The sequence below is a fragment of the Cetorhinus maximus genome, chromosome 3, assembly GCF_964194155.1.
Source record: "Cetorhinus maximus chromosome 3, sCetMax3.hap1.1, whole genome shotgun sequence".
In the NCBI taxonomy this organism is placed as follows: Eukaryota; Metazoa; Chordata; class Chondrichthyes; order Lamniformes; family Cetorhinidae; genus Cetorhinus; species Cetorhinus maximus.
Window position 1 is genome coordinate 65,430,189 of NC_135881.1, and position 21,813 is coordinate 65,452,001.

The 21,813-nt window shown below is 41.4% G+C and overlaps 1 protein-coding gene across 5 annotated transcripts in view; it reads left to right on the forward strand.

The window, feature by feature from the left end:
• The window catches only part of LOC144678690 (ankyrin repeat and IBR domain-containing protein 1-like), a 155,176-nt gene that overhangs the window by 127,239 nt on the left and 6,124 nt on the right, over positions 1–21,813 (forward strand). For 3 of the 5 annotated variants that reach the window (XM_078538481.1, XM_078538484.1, XM_078538482.1), the window contains 3 exons: positions 18,561–18,739; positions 19,458–19,509; positions 21,607–21,715. In XM_078538481.1, the coding sequence (XP_078394607.1) occupies positions 18,561–18,739; positions 19,458–19,509; positions 21,607–21,715 (340 nt within the window). Of the gene's footprint in view, positions 1–18,560; positions 18,740–19,457; positions 19,510–19,921; positions 19,953–21,606; positions 21,716–21,813 lie in introns of all 5 variants that reach the window. The other 2 variants (XM_078538483.1, XM_078538485.1) reach the window with 1 other exon arrangement.

The window sequence follows — 21,813 nt, forward strand, 5'->3', positions numbered from 1 at the left end:
GTCAGCCAAATATTCTATCTCCCATATATGCCGATGGATAGATTCTGGAATAGGTTGAGCACTTCCCATACCTTGGCAGCCATCTCTCTCAAAAGGCTACCATTAATGAGGAGAACCAACACCAGATCAGCTGTGTCAGCTCAGCCTTCTACAAACTATGACAGTGAGTGTTTCACAACGAAGACCTCCACAAGTCAGCAAAAGTCCTAGTTTACAGAGCAATTGTCGTCACCAAGCTCCTATATTTCAGTAAGACCAGGACTGTATACCAGTGACACATAAGAGTGCTAAATTCCATCAACACTGCACTGTCTGGATTCAATGAGAGGATAGTTGAACAAAAGCTAGTGTCGTTCTTGAAGCCAGTTCGACAAGCGTTCAGTCAAAACTCCTGCAAAATCAACTTTGATGAAATGCACATTGTATCCAGATGGTCAAAAAGTGCCTCCTCTGCCAGGTCCTGTTTTCTCAACTCTCAAATAGCCAGCGATCCAGGGGAGGAAAAAGATTCAAATGCACTCTGAAGCTCGACTTGAAGCATGGCAGTATTGACATGGGAGGTGCTTGCTACTAATCGTTCAGAATGGTGACAATTTGACCATCAAGCTGCATCATGCTTATGAGTCGCAATGTCTTAATGAGGCAGAGCAGCGACAGAGAAGGAAAGAAAAGGAAGCAAATCCTGCACTCCTCATCCCACTACCTTGTGGGGCATCCTGTCCCATGTGGTCAAAGATCTGCTGGTCGAGAATTGGCCTGTTCAGTCACATGAATACCCATGTCTGAAACTTGCGACCCTGAGTAGACATCATCCTTGAATCAAGGAACAGTCAATGACGACAATGGTTACCCCTATACAATAGGATTGTTTTATGGGCCCTCACAATCGGCAAAGAAGAGGCAGCACCCACATGTGCCAGATGCACGTATCCCATTGGATATCAATTCAGAATTTACGGTTGAAGTTTCGCCTGCACTCACCAGGATGTTTGGAATGAGATTCAAGCACTTCGACTGAGACAGGCATCCAACTCTAAGCCAAAAGCTATGTGCCTTTTGTCTTGGCTCTCTTCATTTCTCCAGATACTTGCTCAGGCTGAACTAGATGGTGCAAAACCTTAATGTCTATTCAATCCTGAGCTGAGCTTCAAATTCCACATCTAGTCTACCTCTGATCTACCTAGCCCCACTATTGCTAAGACCCTTATCCATAATTGTATAACTTGGTTCAGTTATTCATTGGTAAACTCAGAGCCATTAGGAAGTTTGTCAAGCTATTTCTGTGTTAGTTAGCCATTACAAATTTAAAAGCTTGATTAAAATACAGTAATTTCACAATATTTGTTTATTATGTCACGACTAGATGCAACATTTGAGGACATGGGGTGTAACAGCACTGTCACTGGACTAGTAATCCAGAGGTCCAGGCTAATGCCCTGAGATGTGGGTTCAATCCTACCATGCAGCTGGTGGAATTTGTGTTCAATTAATAAATCTGGTATATAAAGCTCGTTTCATTGGGTGACCATGGCAACTATCATAGGTTTTTATGACAACCGATCTGGTTCATTAATGTTCTTTAGGGAAGGAAATCTGACCTCCTTATCTGGTCGGCCTATATGTGACTCTGGACCCACAGCGATGTGGTTGAATCTTAACTGCCCTCTGAAATGGTTTTGTTAGGGGAAGATCATGCCTTCCTAACTTAATAGAATTTTTTGAGGAAGTAACAAGGAGGATTGATGTAGGTAGTGTAGTGGATTTGTCTACATGGATTTCAGTAAGGCATTTGACACGGTCCCACATGGAAGACTGGTCAGGAAAGTGAGATCTCATGGGATACAGGGGAAGGTGGCAGGTTGAATCCAAAATTGGCAGTGACAGGAAACAAAGGGTAATGGTCGATGGATGTTGTTGCAAATGGTAAACGGTTTCCAGTGGTGTTCCACAGGGTTCAGCGTTGAGGCCTTTGCTGTTAGTTGTATGTATTAATTGTTTAGACTTAAATGTAGGAGGCATGATTGAGAAATTTGTAGATGACACAAAAATTGGCCGAGTTGATAGTGAAGAGGATTACTGTCGGCTCCAGAATGATATCAATGGTTTGGTTGAGTGGGCAGAAAAGTGGCAAATGGAATTCAATCCGGAAAAGTGTGAAGTAATGCATTTTAGGAGGGCAAACAAAGCAAAGGAATACTCAATAAACGGGAAGCTATTGAGCATGGTTGAGGAAGTGAGAGACCTTGGAGTACATGTCCACAGGTCCTTGACAGTGGAAGGACGGGTGGGCAAGGTGGTCAAGAAAGCACATGGAATGCTTTCCATTATTGGGCGAGGTATTGAATACAAAAGCAGGGATGCAATGATGGGACTGTATAAAACGCTGGTTAGGCCACAGCTGGAATTTTGTGTATAGTTCTGGTCACCACATTACAGGAAGGACATAATTGCCCTGGAGAGAGTACAGAGGAGATTTACAAGAATGGTGCCAGGGTTTGAAAATTGCAGCTGTGAGGAGAGATTGGATAGGCTAAGGTTGTTTTCCTTAGAACAGAGGAAGCTAAGGAGTGACCTAATTGAGGTGTACAAGATTACGAGGGGCCTAGACAGGATAGGCAGGAAAGACTTGTTTCCCTTAGCTGAGGGGCAATTACCAGGGGGGCATGGATTTAAGGTGATTGGTAGAAGCATTAGAGGGGACATGAGGAAAAACCTTTTCATCCAAAGGGTGGTGGGCATCTAAAATTCACTGCCTAAGTTGGTGATTTAGGCTGAAAACGCTCAACTTATTTAAAAGGTACCTGGATCACCATCTGAAGTTCTGTAACCTGCAAGGCTACAGACCAGGTGCTGGAAAATGGGATTAAAATGAGTGGCTCATTTTTTTCTCTTTTTGGCCCGAGCAGATACGATGGCCTGAATCTTCTGGTCGGCATGCGTCCCGATGTCACCACGCGTCGTTCCAACCTTCAGTTCAGCGGGCATGCACCGGAGTCGGCTGCGCGCCCACCGAGCTGTCGAAGGCTTGTTAAGGCCATTATTCCCCTCATTAAAGTCATTAACAGGGTTGCCGGTCCAACTTTAAGGTTGGCGGGCAGGCGAAGAACTCTGGCGACCTTTGCATTTTTCATGGAACCACCATGGGTGGGATGAGGTTTCAAGAAGGGTTTATAAGTTTAATTTAAAAATTTTATTAAAATTCATTGACATGTCCCAGCTCACGTGGCACTGTCACATGAAGGGACATGTCTGAATAAGTTCATTTTTCTTTATTTCAATCTTTCATAATCAAATTAATCTCCCTGAGGCAGCTCCATGCCTTGGAGATTTCTGCGCTCATTCGTGCATAAAATGGCGGCGCACAGCCGATTGCAGGCAGTGATCGGCTGCGCCCGCTCCCTCCCAGCCCGCCCAATGGGGACAGATTTCACCCCAATAGGTTGAATGGCCTCTTTCTGCACTGTAACCTTTCTATGGTTTTATGGTTCTGTGTAGCATGGTTAGTACAATAACCATGGGGAACCTCAATCTGCATATAGACTGGGTAAATCTAATGAGCATCAATGCTGCGGAAGTTGAGTTTTTTGGAGTGTTTTAGGGATGGTTTTTATAGAGCAGTATGTTGACTAGAGAACAGGCTATTTTAGATCTAGTTTTATGTAACAAGAAAGGGTTAATTAATAATTTGTTGTAAAAGAACCTTTAGGGATGCGTGACCATAATATGATAGAATTTTATATTATGTTTGAAAGCAAGGTAGTTCATTCTGAAGCTAGGGCATTACATTTGAATAAAGGAAATTATGACGGTATGAGGGGCAAATTGTCTGAGTTGAATTGAGAAAATACATGAAAAGGCATGGTGGTACACAGGCAATGGATAGTCTTTAAAGAACTATTGCATTGTTTACAGCAAATATACATTCCCTTAAGGCACAAAAACTCAAAAAGAAAAGTCAATCAAGCGTGGAAAACAAAGGAAGCTAAGGATTGTATAAGATTAAAAGAAAAGGCCTATAAAGTTGCCAGAAATAGTAGTAAACCTGAGAATTGGGAGCATTTTAGAATACAGGAGTACCAAGAAACTGATAAAAGGGGAATAGAATATGAATGTAAACTAGCAAGGAACATAAAAATGGACTGTGAAAGCTTCTATAGGTTTACAAAAAGGAAATGTTTTGGCTAAGATAAATGTGGGTACAGGAGAATTTAAAATGGGGACTAGAGAAATGGCAGAGAAGCTAACTGATTAGTTTGTGTCTGTCTTCACTGGGGAAGATACAAGAAATCGCCCAGAACTGGACATCCAAGGGACTAGGGTGAATGAGGGATTGAAGGAAATGATCAGTACAAAGGTTGTATTGGAGAAATTAATGCAACTGAAGATGACATTCTACATCCCAGAGTGTTGAAAGAGGTAGCTATGGAGATGGTAGATGCATTGGTGATCATCTTCCAAAATTCTACAGTTCTGGAATGGTTCCTGCAGATTGGAAGATAGCAAATGTCACCCTACTATTTAAAAAGGGAGGGAGAGAGAAAATGGGGAACTACAGACATGTTAGCCTTACATCAGGAGCAGGGAAAATGCTGGAATATGTTGTAAAGGATGTGATAAATGGACACTTGGATAATAATGATCCGATTGGGCATAGTCAACATGGATTTATGAATGGGAAATCATGTTGACGAACCTGGAGTTTTTTTGAGGATGTTACTAACAGAATTGATGAAGGGGAGTGTACTTTGATTTTCAGAAGGCTTTTGATAAATTCCCCACAGGAGGTTGGTTAGCAAAATTAAGCACATGGGATAGGAGGTATCATGCTGGCATGGATTCAGGATTAGTTAACAGGCAGAAAACAGAGTAGGAATAAATGGGTCATTCTCGCATTGGCAGGCTGTGACTAGTGGGGTACCACAAGGATCGGTACTTGGAGCCCAGCTGTCCACAATATATATTAATGATTTGGATGTGGGGACCAAATCTATATTTCCAAGTTCACGGATGACACAAAGCTAGGTAGGAATATGTGTTGAGGAAGTTGCAAAGCAGCTTCAAGGGGATTTGGACAAACTTAGTGAGTGGGCAAGAACATGGCAGATAGAATATAATGTAGAAAAATTGAGGTTATACACTTTGGTTGGAGGAACAGATGTGCAGAGTATTTCATAAATGGTGAGAGATTAGAAAGTGTGAATGTACAAAGGGACCTGGGTGTCTTCGTCAATAAGTCACTGAAAGCTACTTAGGTACAGCAAGCAATTAGGAAGGCTAATGGTATATTAGCCTTTATCGCAAGAGGATTTGAGTACAGCAGTAGTGAAGTCTTGCTTCAATTGTATAGAGCCTTTGTTCGACCACACCTGGAGTACTGTGTGCAGTTTCGGTCTCCTCACCTTAAGAAGGATATTCTTGCCATAGAGGAAGTGCAACGAAGGTTCTCCAGACTTGGTTCCCAGGATGGCGGGACTGCCCTATGAAGAGAGATTGGGGAAACTGGATCTGTATTCTCTAGAGTTTCGAAGAACGAGTGGTGATCCCATTGAAACCTACAAAATACTTCAAGGAATAGACAGGGTAGATACAGGTAAGATGTTACCCCTGGTTAGGGAGTCTAGAACTTGGGGACACAATTTCAAAATAAAGGGGAAGCCACTTAGGACCGAGATAATTTTTTTTACTCAGAGGGTTGTGAATCTTTGAAATTCTTTACCCTTGAGGGCTGTGGAAGCTCAGTCATTGTATATGCTTAAAGCAGAGATTGACAGATTTCTAAATACCAATGTTGTGAAGGGATAGAGGGATGATAGTGTGGGAAGAAGGCATTGAAATGGATGATCAGCCATGATCGTATTGAATGACGGAGCAGACTCAATGGGCTGAATGGCCTACTCCTGCTCCTATGTTCCTAAGTTTAGAGAGTTGAATGTGTGTCTCAAAGATTGGTGTTGGAGAAATAAGTTTCGATTCATGGGGCATTGGCACCGGTACTGGGGAAAAAGGGAGCTGTACTGCTGGGACAGCTTTTACCTGAAACACTTTGGGAGCAGTGTCCTGGCAAATCATATAACTAGGGCTGTAGAGAGGGCTATAAACTAAATATTTGGGGGGGTGGCGTTCACATGAGGCGAAATATGGAAAATAAAAGAAAGGACAAGGCAATGGTACAGGGTAGTAATACGGTATTGATGACCAGTGTGTGATAGGAAGGAACAAAGCGTGCAAATGTAAGAGTACACCAGCAAATAAGGTGAGAGTGGGGAAAAATGATAAAAAGACAGAATTAAAAGCTCTATCTGAATGCACACGGCATTCGTAACAAGATGGATGAATTGATAGCACAAAAAGAAGTAAATGAGTATGATATGATAGCCATTGCAAAGACATGGTTACAAAGTGACCACGGCTGGGACCTGACTATTCAAGGGTATTTGACATTTCAGAAGGACAGGAAGAAAGGAAAAAGAGTTGGAATGGCTCTGTTAATAAAGGATGAGATCAGTACAGTAGTGAAAGATGACCTTGGTTCGGAGAATCAAAATGTAGAATCGGTTTGGAAGGGGATAAGAAATAGCAAAGGAAAGAAATCACTGGTTGGAGTGATTTATAGGCTCCCTGACAGCTACTTTGTAGGACAGAGTATAAATCAAGAAATAATGGTGGTTTCTAAGGAAGGTATTACAATAATCGTGGGTGATTTTAATCATCATATGGTTTTGACGAATCAAATTGGCAAAAATAACCTGGAGGATGAATTCATAGAGTATATTCAGGACAGTTTTTTAGATCAACATGTTCTGGAACCAACCAGAGAACAGGCTGTTTTAGATCTGGTAATATGTCACGGATAGAATGTCAAGTTGGAGTTTGGTGACTGAGGGAGATCGGTGAGGAGGGAACAAGCTGATCCTTTGAGTACCGACAGTACAGTCGAGTAAGCATTTACTACTTTTATCACGTAGTTTTTAAGGTCTTATTTTGTGGTTCATCATTTGTAAGGGCTATATTGTATAACAACAAGGAGCAGGGAAGAAGGACCCTAGAGTAATTGATATTATTTGATATTAAGTATCTTCCAAAAGGTTTAAATTAATTTAAAGGGGTAAGTCATGGCAGGAGAGCTCAAAGCTGTGGTGTGCTCCTCCTGCTCTACGTGGGAAGCTAGGAACATTTCCATGCATGGGGCCAACACGTGTGCAGGAAGTGTCTCCAGCTGCAGCTCCTGAGAGCCCAGGTTTCGGAGCTGGAGCGGCGGTGGGGGACACTGTGGAGCATCCACGAGGCGGAGAGTATTGTGAATAACACGTATAGAGACGGGGCTCACACCGCAGGCTAAGAATCCACAGGCAGGAAGGGAATGGGTGACCACCAGGCAGAGCAAGAGGACTAGGCAAGCAGTGCAGGAATCTCCTGTGGCTATTCCCCTGCAAAACAGATATACTGCTTTGGATACTGTTGGGGGGAATGGTCTCTCAGGGGAAAGCAGCAACAGCCACATTCGTTGCACCACGGTTGGCTCTGCTGCACAGGGGAGGAGTAAAAAGTGTGGGAATGCAATAGTTATAGGGGATTCAATTGTAAGGGGAATAGATAGGCGTTTTGTGGCCGCAAACGAGGCTCCAGGATGGTGTGTTGCCTCCCTGGTGCTAGGGTCAAGGATGTCTCAGAGCGGTTACAGGACGTTCTGAAGGGGGAGGGTGAACAGCCAGTGATCGTGGTACACATTGGTACAAATGACATAGGTTAAAAAAAGGGATGAGGTCCTAAAAGCAGAATATAGGGAGTTAGGAAGTAAGTTGAAAAGTAGGACCTCAAAGGTAGTGATCTCAGGATTACTACCAGTGCCACATGCTAGTCAGAGTAGAAATAGCAGGATATATCGGATGAATACGTGGCTGAAGAGATGGTGTGAAGGGGAGGGTTTCAGATTCCTGTGACATTAGGACCGGTTCTGGGGGAGGTGGGACCAGTACAAACTGGACGGGTTACACCTGGGCAGGACCGGGACTGAAGACCAAGGGGGAATATTTGCTAGAGTGATTGAGAAGGATTTAAACTAAAATGGCAGGGGGATGGGAACTTATGCAAGGGGTCAGAGGAGGGGGAATCAAGGAAAAGAACAAAAGACAGAAAGGGGAATAAGAAAAGTGATAGGCAGAGAAATCAAAGGCAAGAATCAAACAGGGCCTCAGTGAAAAATAGTGGGAACGGGACAAGTAATGTTAAAAAGACAAGCCTTAAGGCTTTGTGCCTTAACGCGAGGAGCATTCGCAATAAAGTGGATGAATTAACCGCGCAAATAGATGTAAACAGGTATGATATAGTCGGGATTATGGAGACATGGCTGCAGGGTGATCAGGGATGGGAACTGAACATCCAGGGGTATTCAGTATTTAGGAAGGACAGACAAAAAGGAAAAGGCGGTGGTGTTGCATTGCTGGTTAAAGAGGAAATTAACGCAATAGTGAGGAAAGATATTAGCTCCGAAGATGTGGAATCTGTGTGGATAGAGCTGAGAAACATTAAGGGGCAAAAAATATTAGTGGGGGTTGTACATAGACCCCTAAGCTGTAGTGGTGATGTTGGGAATGGCATTAAACAGGAAATTAGAGACGCATGCAATAAAGGAACATCTGTAATTATGGATGACTTTAATCTGCATATAGATTGGGCAAATCAAATTAGTAACAATACTGTAGAGGAGGAATTCCTGGAGTGTATACAGGATGGTTTTCTGGACCAATACGTTGAGGAACCAATGAGAGGACAAGCCATCCTAGACTGGATATTGTGTAATGAGAAAGGAATAATTGGCAATCCAGTTGTGCGTGGAATGAGCGACCATAATATGATAGAATTTTTCATCAAGATGGAGAGTGACATAGTTGATCCTGAGACTTGGGCCCTGAATCTTAATAAAGGAAACTACGGTGGTATGAGACGTGAGTTGGCTATGATGGATTGGGAAACGTTACTTAAAGGGATGATGGTGGATAGCAATGGCAAACATTCAAAGAGCGCATGGGTGAACTGCAACAATTGTTTATTCCTGTCTGGCGCAAAAGTAAAATAGGAAAGGTGGTCAAACCATGGCTTACTAGGGAAATTAGAGATAGCATTAAATCCAAGGAAGAGGCATACAAATTGGCCAGAAAAAACAACAGACCTGAGGATTGGGAGCACTTTAAAATTCAGCAAAGGAGGACCAAGGGATTGATTAAGAAGGGGAAAATAGAGTACGAGAGTAAGCTTGTGGGGAACATAAAAACTGACTATAAAAGTTTCCATAGGTATGTGAAGAGAAAAATTGGTGAAGACCAATGTAGGTCCCTTATGGTCAGAAACAGGGGAATTAATAATGTGGAACAAAGAAATGGCTGACCAACTAACTACATGCTTTGGTTCTGTCTTCACAAAGGGGGACACAAACATACCAAAAATGTTGGGGAACACAGGGTTTAGTGAGAGGGCGGAACTGAAAGAAATCCGTATTAGTAGGGAAATGGTGTTGGAGAAATTTGGGATTGAAGGCCGATAAATCCCCAGGGCCTGATAATCTACATTCCAGAGTACTTAAGGAAGTGGCCCTAGAAATAGTGGATGCATTGGTGGTCATCTTCCGAGACTCTGTAGACTCTGGAACAGTTCCTACAGATTGGAGGGTAGCTAATGTAACCCCACTATTTAAAAAGGAAGGTAGAGAGAAAGCAGGGAATTATAGACCAGTCAGCCTGACGTCGATAGTGGAGAAAATTCTAGAGTCCATTATAAAAGATTTAATAGCTAAGCACATGGAAAACAGTGGCAGAATCAGACAGAGTCAGCATGGATTTATGAAAGGGAAATCATGCTTGACAAATCTACTGGAACTTTTCGAGTATGTGACTAGTAGAGTTGATGAGGGGGAGCCAGTGGATGTGGTTTATTTGGACTTTCAGAAGGCTTTTGACAAAGTCCCACATAAGAGATTGGTGTGTAAAATTAAAGCGCATGGGATTGGGGGTAGTGTATTGAGATGGATAGAAAACTGATTGGCAAACATGAAACAAAGAGTAGGAATAAATGAGTCTTTTTCCAAATGGCAGGCAGTGACTGGTGGGGTACCGCAGGGATCGGTGCTGGGACCCCAGCTATTCACAATATATATTAATGATTTAGATGAGGGAATTAAATGTAATATCTCCAAATTTGCAGATGACACAAAGCTGGGTGGGAGGGTGAGCTGTGAGGAGGATGCAGAGATGCTTCAGTGTGATTTGGAGAAGCTGAGTGAGTGGGTAAATGCGTGGCAGATGCAGTATAATGTGGATAAATGTGAGGTTATCCACTTTGGTAGTAAAAACAGGAAGGCAGATTATTACCTGTGCGGCTATAAATTGAGAGTGGGGAATTTGCAACGAGACCTGGGTGTCCTCATGTCCTGGGGGATCTCATAGAGACCTATAAAATTCTAACAGGACTAGACAAGGTAGATGCAGGAAGGATGTTCCCGATGGTGGGGAAGTCCAGAACCAGGGGTCACAGTCTGAGGATACGGGGTAGACCATTTAGGACTGAGATGAGGAGAAATTTCTTCACCCAGAGAGTGGTGAGCCTGTGGAATTCGCTACCACAGAAAGTAGTTGAGGGCAAAACATTGTATGATTTCAAGAAGGAGTTAGATATAGCTCTTGGGGCGAAAGGGATCAAAGGATATGGGGAGAAAGTGGGAGCAGGCTATTGAGTTGGATGATCAGCCATGGTCATAATGAATGGCGGAGCAGGCTCAAAGGACTGAATGGCCTACTCCTATTTCCTATGTTTCTATATTCAAAGCTGAGTTAGATTTTTGATTGACAGTGGAGTCAAGGCTTATGGGGGACAGGCAGGCAAGTGGAATTAAGGCCACAATCAGATCAGCCATGATCTTATTGAGTGGCAGAGCAGGTTTGATGGGCCAAATGGCTTACTCTCGTTCCTTTTTTTTAAATGATCCTATGATCTTGGCCATTCAATGCTAGAAAAAGCTTAATGATCTTATCAGCCAGACAAGGGAAATTGAGTCAACCACATCATGCATGTCTACTGCTTACAGTACCTTCGTCCTTCATATTGTTAGAGAGCTTGAATTATTTACTATCAATATCCAGGAGGTAGACCTCTCCGCTTCAAATGCTCAGCTTTCGCTGCAGATATTATTTCACTCGCATTCTCACATGCTCTCGCCCCACAGAAATAGAAAATGATAAAGCGTCCAAAGCTAATGCTAATTCTATTTGACAAAGAAATGAAGGTTAACATTGAAGCAGAAAAAGTAGACTTATAACAAATGAAAAGAGCAAGGTTCAGCTCATTATCAGAATGATTATGGTAAGTACAGGAAGGAATTTAATAAGTTGATACAGGAACCAAAGGGAGGGTATGGAAAAAAATTAGCAGGCAAAATTAAATTGAACCATAAAATAGTCACATAAAATGTAAGAGGTTACCTAGGGGAAGAAAGTTGGGTCTGTTAAGGACCCAAAAGAAAATTTCACATAGAGGCAGAATTATGGCTAAAGTAGTAAGAGGCAGAATTGTGGCTAAAGTAGTAAATGACTACTTTGCATCTGTTTTCACGTAGGATGTAGATAATGTGAAGATTACGCTAAAAGAGGCGCAATAAGTTCTGGAGAGGATACTAATAGAGAAGATGTCTAAAAAAGATTAGCATTATTGAAAGTTGATAAGTCACCTGGTCCAGATGGAATGCATGCTGGGTTGCTGTTAGAAGCAATGGTCATAAGCTTTTAACCCATACAGAAGTATGGACTGGAGGTTTGCTATCATATTCAAGAAAGGGGAGAGGGATAAGCCAGGAAACAATAAGCCAGTCAACCTAAAATCATTAGTGGAGGAATTACTGAAAACCATTATCAGGAACAAATAAACTTTAATTTGGAAGTCCAAACAAAAAAGAGTCAGTATTGATGTTTTGGAGTCGAACTTGATTGAATTCTTCCAAGTAACAAAGTGTTGATCGAGGTAGTGCAATAGATTACAGAATCACAGAATTTTAATGGCACAGGAGGAGGCCACTCGGCCCACCAGCTCTCCAAATGAGCATTATGACCAAGAGCTATTGCGCTGCCTTTCCGTGTACCCTCGCACATTGTTTCTATTCACATAATCACCTAATGCCCTCTTGAATGCATTGATTGAACCTGCCTCCACCACACTTCCAGGCTGTGTATTCCCGACCTGAACCACTCGTTGTGTGGAAAAGTTTTTTCTCACATCACATTTGCTTCTTTTGTAAATCACTTTAAATCTGTGCCCTCTCGTTCTTGATCCTTTTACAAGCGGGAACAGTTTCTCCCTATCTACTCTGTCCAGCCCCCTCATGATTTTGAACATCTGTATCAAATCTCCTCTTAGCCGCCTTCTCTCCAAGGAGAACAGTCCCAACCTTTCCAATCTATCTTCATAACTGAAGTTTCTCATCCCTGGAACCATTCTTGTAAACCTCTTCTGTACTCACTCTAATATGTTTACATCCTAACTATAATGTGACATCCAGAACTGTACATACTATCCAGCTGCAGTCTAACGAGTGTCTTATATATATTCAGTATAACCTCCCTGCTCTTGTATTCTATGTCCCTATTAATAAAGCCCAGGCTACTATATGCTTTAATAACTGCCCTCTCCACCTGTCCTGCCACCTTCAATGATCTATGCACATATACACCCAGGTCTTTCTGCTCCTGCACTCCCTTCAAAATTTCATCCCTTATTTTATATTGTCTGTCCATGCTCTCCCTACCAAAATGCATCACCTCACACTTCTCTGCATTGAACTTCATCTGTCACCTATTGCCCACTCCACCATCTTGTCTATGTCCTCTTAAAGTTATGCACTGTCCTCCTCACAGCTTACAACACTCCCAAGCTTCGTATCATCCGCAAACTTTGAAATTGTCCTCTGCACACCAAGATCTAGATCGTTCATTTACATCAGGGAAAGCAAGTGTCCCAATACCAACTCTGGGGAACTCCACTACATACCTTCCTCCAGTCTGAAAAATATCCATTGACCATTGCTCTCTGCCTCCTATTTTTCAGCCAATTTTGTATCCACATTGTTACTGTCCCTTTTATTCCATGAGCAATAACTTTTCTCATAAGTCTGTTGTGTGGCACTGTATCAAATGCCTTCTGAAAGTCCATGTACACCACATCAACAGCATTACCCTCATTGATCTTTTCTGTTACCTCTTCAAAAACTACAGCAGGTTACTTAAACACGAAATTTCCCTTTAGAAATCCATGCTGGGTCTTCCTTATCAATCCATATTTTTCCATGTGACTACTAATTCTATCCCGAGTAATTGTTTCTAGAATCTTGCCCACCACTGAAGTTAAGCTGACTAGTCTGTAATTGCTGGGCTTATCCTTACAATCTTTTTTGAACAAGGGCTTAATGTTTGCAATTCTCCAGTCCTCTGGCACCTCCCCTGAGTCTAGGGAAGACTGAAAAATTATGGACAGTGCCCCTGCAATCTCTACTTTCACTTCCTTCAATATCCTTGGATGCATCTCGTCTGGTCCAGGTAACTTTGTCAACTTTAAGTACCGACAGTCGATTCAACACTTCCTCCGTATCAATTTTGAACCCTTCTAGTGACAGAGTTTCCTCGTCTGTCATCATGGCCTGGGTAGCATCTACCTCCTTGGTAAAGACGGATGCAAAGTATTCATTTAATACCTCAGCCATGGCCCCTTCGTCCATGTACAAATTCCCCTTCAGGTCCCTATTCGGCCCTACTCCTCCTTTACCACCCTTTTACTATTTATATGCCTATAGAAGACTTTGGGATTCCCCTTTATGTTAGCTGCCAGCCTTTTCTCATAATCCCCCTTCACTTCTCTCATGTGCTTTTTTACCTCCCCTCTAAACCTTCTGTATTCCTCTTGGTTCTCAATTGTATTTTCTACCTGACATCTGTCATAAGCACACTTTTTCTTCTTTATCTTAATTTCTACCTTGTTTTTCATCCAGGGAGCTCTGGATTTGTTTGCCCTACCTTTCCCTTTCGATGGAATATACATTGACTGTGTCCACACCAATTCTATTTTGAAGGTAGCCCATTGTTCAGCTACAGCTTTTCCTACCAATCTTTCATTCCAGTCTATCTGGCCCAGCTCCGTTTTTGCCCCATTGAAGTCAGCTCTCGTCCAGTTAATTTTTCTTATTCTGGATTGTCTATCATCCTTTTCTGTCATCATCCTAAAACATACAATGCAATGATCACTGTCTCCTAAATGTTCCCCCACTGACACTTGATCTACTTAATTTCCAAGAACCAGGTCCAGCAGTGCGTCTTTTGTTGGATTGGACACATACTGCTGTGGAAAGTTTTCAGAACACAATCTAGGAACTTTTACCCCTCTCCACCCTTTCCACTACCACTGTCTCAGTCTACATTCAGGTAATTAAAGTCCCCCATTATAACTACTCTATAATGCTTGCATCTCTGCAATTTCCCTGCAAATTTGTTCTTCTACGTTCTTCTCACTAGTTGGCGGTCTACAGACTATACCAAGCAATGTAATTGCACCCTTTTTGTTCCTTAGCTCTAGCCAAATTGATTCTGTCCTTGAACCTCCAGCACTGCAATGCTCTCCTTAACCAATTCTGCCACCCCTCCTCCTTTCCTGTCTTTTCTGAACACCTTGTACCCGGGAATATTTAACACCCAGTTCTGCCCTTCCTTGTGTCAGGTCTCTGTTATCGCCACAACGTCATACTTCCACATGGCAATCTGCGCCTATAACTCCCCAATCTTATTTACTGTACTCTGTGCATTCACATACATGCATAGTAACCCTAATTTAGATTTGCACTTACACCTCCTTCAATTTGGTCTACTGCATTTACTGCTTCCAATGCGGTCTCTTATATTGGGGAGACCAAACGTAGACTGGGTGACCGCTTTGCGGAACACCTTCGGTCTGTGCGCAAGCATTACCCAGACCTTCCTGCTGTTTGCCATTTCAACACACCACCCTGCTCTCATGCCCACATGTTCGTCCTTGGCCTGCTGCAATGTTCCAGTGAAGCCCAATGCAAACTGGAGGAACAGCACCTCATCTTCCGATTAGTTACTTACAGCCTTCTGGACTTAACATTGAGTTCAACAACTTAGACCATGAACTCGGTCCTCTATCTACACCCCTTTATATCCCTTTTCTCAATATTCATTTTTATTTTTTACCCATTTATTTTTATTCCTTTTTTATTTTCATTCATTTATTCATTGTTTTATCCCCTCTTTTATCCTCCCATTTATATTTCTTACACTACCATTAACACTCCCTTTGTCCTTTTGTTCATGACATCTTGTCAGTCTCTCCTTTGCCCCCACCTATCGCTGGCCTTCTACCCAGCTTCACCTGCTACACCCCACCCCCTGCAAACGGTATAAATTTCATCACATTTCTATTTCCCTGGAGCTCTGAGGAAGAGTCATACAGACTCGAAACGTCAACTCTGTTTCTCGCTCTACAGATACTGTCAGACCTGCACTGAGTTTTTCCAGCATTTTCTGTTTTTGTTTCAGATTTCCAGCATCTGCAGTATTTTGCTTTTATCTAATTTAGATTTTGCCATTTTCTCCCCCCTCACCTTGACTTCACCTATTAACTTAGTATTCTCTATACTAGTGTTTTCTGTCTCTTCCAATATTTTGTGCACCTTGGTATTCCTCTCAAATATTTTCTCTTGGTTCCCACACCCCTGCTGAGTTAGTTTAAAGCCCTCCCAACAGCACTAGCAAAATGCCGTGCAAGAAAATCAATCCTAGCTCTGTTCAGGTGCAACCCATCTGGGTTGTACAGGTGCTATCTCCCTCAGAACCAGTCCCAGTGTCTCAGGAATCTAAAGCCCTCTATCCTGCACCATCTTTCCGGCCATGCATTCATATACCTTATCCTCCTATTTCTGTACTCTCTGTTTATATAAACTTTCAGAAGCATTTGACAAAGTGCCACGTAGGTGGCTTTATTAAGATAGAAGGCCATGGAATTAGGGACAAGTGGTAGTATGGATGCAAAAACGACAGGGATCAAAGATTGGTGGTGGTTGGATGTTTTTCAGACTGGAGTTGGCTTACAATGATTTAACCTATGGGTCCATTTTAGGTCCATTGCTCTTTCCAATTATTGTAAATGATCTATATTTTGACGTGGGGAGCAACATTATAAAGTTTTCAGATGACATAGAACTTGACAAAGTGGTAGATGATGATAAGGATAGTTATAGTCTTCAGGATAGCAGGATTCAGGATGGTAAAATGGGCAGAAGCATAGCAGACACAGGTCATTGTGGAAAAGTATGAAGTGATGCACTTCGGGAGGATTAAAATGGCAAAACAGTATACTATATCCATCATGATTTTGTGTCCATACACAGAAATCCTTAAAGGTGTCGGGGTAAATTGATAAGGTGGTTGATATTGTGTTTATAAATCAAAGAATAGACTATAATAGCGACGAGATTGTGATGGAACTTTATAAATTACTGATTAGGCCTCAGCTAAAGTATTGTGGACAATACTTGGCACCATACTTCAGGAAAGATGTAAAGGTTTTGAAAAGGGTTTAGGGGAGGTTTTAATGGGGATGAGGGATTTCAGTTGTGAAGAGCAGCTGGAAAAGTTATGACTGTTCTCCTTGAGACAGAGGAAGTTAAGAAGTGATGTAATAGAGATTGTCAAGATGACGGGATGAACTATTTGCTTTGGAGATTGAGTCAATAACCAGAGGTCACACATTAAAAATCATTGGCAAAAGATCCAGAGGGGAAACGGGGAGAAATTATTTTACTCTGAGTGTGGGATCTGAAATGCTGTAACCGAAAAGGTGGTGGAAAACAATTCCTTGAATAATTTTGAAAGGGAGTTGGATAGATATTTGAGGATGAGAACCTATAGGCTAATGGATAAAAAATGGGGATATGGGACGAAGCTCGACTGATCATTCCAAGAGGACAGGCACAACGGGCTGAATTGCCTCTGTGATACTATTTGATTCTTTTTGCTGATCCATTGCTGCCAATGAGGACATTCTTCACTAGGGCTTCCATAACGATACTTTTTAGCAAGGTACAGTTGAAAATCATTCAGCACACAACCATGATCTTCGGGATTGTAGCTAGACTACATTGCAGCAAAGCTCCAGATCGACACCTCCAGCTTTCCATCAACATGCAAATAGTATGCTTCACCATTACTTTGAAACATAAATCGACTTCATTATCCAAGTGCTCAGCTTGTGTCCTGGGGAACTGCAATAGATGTCATGAGTCATGGCTCCAGGTGATGTTCTTCAATTCCAGAAACCTTCTGAGTTATAGACATGATATGGTGTACTGCCTTAAAATGTCGGCATCATCCAACTACCAGGAAGTAAACATTAATTTGCAGTTCTGGGTGCAAACGAGCTACACAATACGAAAGTGAAATTCTTTCCGCTTGATTAGATAATTTTTTTCAGCAAGGGAACATGTAGGACTTGGGCCTTCAGGAATTCTGTTACTCTGTACCGGCGGAACAGAACTTCCTGGCCACCTGATTCACGCTGGTAACTCAGATAATCCTGGTTGGCAAATCTGGGCTTCTGTAGGAACATATCATTCTAGGCTAAATAACTGAGGAGCTGTTATGCATTGGTAATGCTGAAGCCTGGTGTATGAACTTGCTTTCAAAGGTAGGTTGCAGGGTAGTTTTAGAGATTTTTAATGTTTTGGTGGGTAAGGTAAATCTCACACTGAGAATACATCTCTTTTCTCCTCCTCCCCTCCACTTCTCTTTCCTCCCACTCATGCCTGAAGTGATTTCACTTAACCGGAATACCTCTATAATTGGATTTTTGAGTGTTGTCACGTTTGGGCGTTCCTTGTCACAGATCAGGATATGTAGAAACTTAAATATTATAGCAATGTTATACTTGGAGCCATTTAAGAGTTCAGTCTGAATAACAATGATGCAGTTTCCTATGACTTTTAACTTAGGATGTTTCTAGATGTAGCAGCAAAGAAAGGACAGGCACAATCAACCATTGCCCAAAGCTGTCTGGTGATGCTGTATCCAAAAGGGAGGCATTGTAAAAGATTCTAAACCAAGGGAGTGTTTATCAGTTGAAGGGCTTTTAGCTACTTTGAGTGTGGATTGGGGATCCAAAATTAGTAATATCTGAGCACCAACTGTTTTAAATAGTTTCTTTTCAGCTTGTATTCTGTGAAAGAATTGAAGTTTTGAATCTTCTGCTTTGTAAAAACACCTTGTACATGTGAAATGCAGACCATTACAATCTTTGTGGCTGCATAAAAAAATTTCTGAAATAATGTCTGATTTAGTGTGATGGACTCATTGGGATAGCCATTTCATTCACATCCCTTCATAGGTCAGGACTTTTGAATCCCTGCCATGTAAGTTGAAATCCCAAGGTCCAGAGCAAATGGAGCTAGTTTTCACCCACCCTGTGCATTTGGGTGATCTTGTGAAGTGATATAATTTACATCCACTCTATTCAAACAGACAGACCTGGAGATGGTAACTGAGGACCTAGCTCAGAAAGTAAACCGACCTTACCTCCGCACTCCTCGCCATAAAATCATCCGAGCAGCATGTCTTGTGCAACAGAAAAGACAAGAGTTTCTGGCCTCGGTGGCCCGTGGTGTTGCTCCTGCAGATTCGCCGGAAGTGCAGAGACGCAGGTACTTATCCAGTAATGCCTTACTTTAATAGTTATTTCCATTGCTTTACAAAAGAATTTGATGTACCAAGATAAAATATCATTTAAGAATTGAAGCAAATTGAAGAATTATTTTGAAGCAAAGCCATTCAATTTAATGGTATTTGTTCTGTGTGTCAGGTTTATAATAATTTAGTGAAAGGATACTTCTTTAACAAGAGGAAAATATGCCCTTAGTGATAAAAATGGTGCAGATCAGAGTCATTAATGTAATTGGTAGCTTCCTTGCATTTGTCTTATGTCTACAAATTCAATGTATTAATTGTAAACATGCAATTTCTGTATTTGGACAGGTACAAAGATCACTTTTAACCCAGACCCATGTTTCCTTGCCTCATTTTCCTGCTGATCTAAACAGCATTCATTTTGTCCAGAAAACAATGTTAATCTTTTTATTGACTATCCAGTTCATGGATGTAGGCAAATACATGTGCTGTTGACACTTCACTATGTTTCTTACTTTTACAGTATTAGTCATGAATTGTACTTTGTGGTACATTCACAAATAATTGTAGCACAATAGAATACTGTACTTTAATTGTTTTACTTTAAAACAATTTAGTGAATTACAGATGTTGGTCTTAAGTTCAAATCTGTTATTATTGGCTACCCATGTAACTCAGTTAACATTAAGTAACTGTCACTATCGTATTGACAGAATTTTGAATTGTTTGTTACAGTTTTGCTGGTGGAACCTGGGATTGGGAATATTTAGGTTTTGCATCACCGGAGGTAGGTATACACTGCTTGCGGTTATATCACATAGCCCTTTCAGTGCAGAGTTTATAGGAGGACCTTTATTTAAAGGAGCTATCCTGAATGGGTGATGATAGTGAATGGTGCCACCAATTCTGCTGCTAACAATCATTAATTTTAAAATGTAGTATTTTGTTTTACCTTGCATTAACTAAAATGAACACTTCTCTCTGAGCCAGGCTTGTCCGCTTCAATGCACCATTTCTACAGCCTGACCCCATTTCTATAAGCAGAGCTTGGTTTAGAGACAGTAGGTTCACTACTACTTTCTGTCTCTGTGCCCAACCCTGGAAGACCACATATGCCGGGTGCCAACCTTTTGCAGGTGTGCTACATTAAAAATAATTTTTTTTTTACTTTTTATTTTTTTATGCAAAACGGCCTGCAGGTATGGAGGACAAGACGTAGAAGGCCTGCAGGTAAGGGTTTTTATAATTTCTATTAAAAAGCCTCTTTAGGCTGCATTAATTGTACAGGACAGCTCCTTTAAGTGACTTCTATTCCAATCTTTGATTCTAGTTATGTTGCATCTCTTTTAGATAACCAGAGCTACACTAAGATGTGCCATGTCTGGCAAATTTGTGCCAGAATTCCAAACTTTGGTGAAAGAAACTGCAAAGTTCACACTGAATGGTGATAGATATTTGTTAATTAAATGTACATGTAAAGTACAGTTAGCTGTATTGTGTGCAAGGTGTTTTTGCCTAAAATTAATGCATATGGAGAAAATGATGTCATTGAACAACACTAATTTGTTTGGAAGAGGTACACTACATGGGGTACAAAGCCTTACAAACTCAAAGGTCAAAGATTTGCTTCTTGGTCTGTACTAAATCAATTGATCACAGGAGCAGAGTTAGGGTGTTATAATTAGCCTTAACATTTTTAGTTTAAGGAAAGGAAGATGAATTTCCTTCGTCCTATCACTGATCATTTTCCAGTGGCACCTGGAAAATATGTCTGTCTGGTTATCAAATGAGAACAGATGGGCATCAGTTGTATTTCCCTCCACTCAAAAGCCAGCTGAGACTCACTTTTCTATGGTTATACACAAAGGATCATCACTTGGGTAAAGTACTGACGGCTACTCTCAACTGTGGACTATATTCCACCAAGGATTAAAGCTTTGCTTCCAATGCAAGTATATCCTTCCTTAAATATGTTGCAAACATATGAGTCAAGACCACATGTGGTTTTCAGATAAAGCAGGTTTAGAGGGTAGGGAATAATTAGACCAGGACATGCAGACATAATTTCGTCACCGTTTTAAAGTCATGTCTTCAGTCCTTATTTTTATATGACATACTTGGATGAGACCACTTTTGGAATACTGTGTACAGTTTTGGTCTCCTTATTTGAAAAAAATATAACTGCTTTAGAAGCAGTTCAAAGAAGGTTTACTTGACTCATTCCTGGGATGAAAGGCTTATCCTATGAAGAAAGACTGAACAGGTTGGGCCTGTACCCATTGGAGTTTAGAAGAATGAGAGGTGATCTTACTAAAACATATAAAATCTTGAGAGCACTTGATAGGCTGGATACCCAGAGGATGTTTCCACTTGTAGAGGAGACTAAAACTTGGGGACATAGTTTAAGAATAAGAGGTCTACCTCTTAAGGCAGAGATGAGATTTTTTTCTCTGAGGGTCACTAGTCTATGGAATTCTCTCCCCAAAAAGTAGTGGAGGCTGGGTCTTTAATTTTATTAAAGGCTGAGTTAGATAAATTTTTGATTGACAAGGGAGTCGAGGGTTATGGGGTGCAGCCAGGAGGGTGGAGCTGAGACCACAACCAGATCAATCGTGATCATGTTGAATGGTGGAGCAGGCTCAAAGGGCTGAATGGCCCACTCCTCCTAAGCTCTATGTTGCTAAGGTACAAAACAGAGGTGCTACTATGCCACCACTAGCACAAGGGCATAATTGCAGAAAGAGAAGTTTACATCAGCATTATTACATACATATTTATAATAGCATAAGTTGACAGGACATAACATTTTGTAGACCGGAAGTCTCCACATTTTTACTGTTGTGCAATTTTTACTAAAAATGCGATTGTTTATTGTTATGTTTAGGAATATGCTGAATTTCAGTACAGACGACGTCATAGACAACGGCGACGAGATATGCATAGCCTTTGTAGTAACACTCCAGATCCCGAAGATCCCAGTGATAGTACAATAGGTAACTAACAGTACAAACTAATTGTTCTTATTTTTCTAAACATAAAACCTGTTAAACAGTTTTAAAAAAAATTAAAGTATGCACTTAGTCTGCAGAAG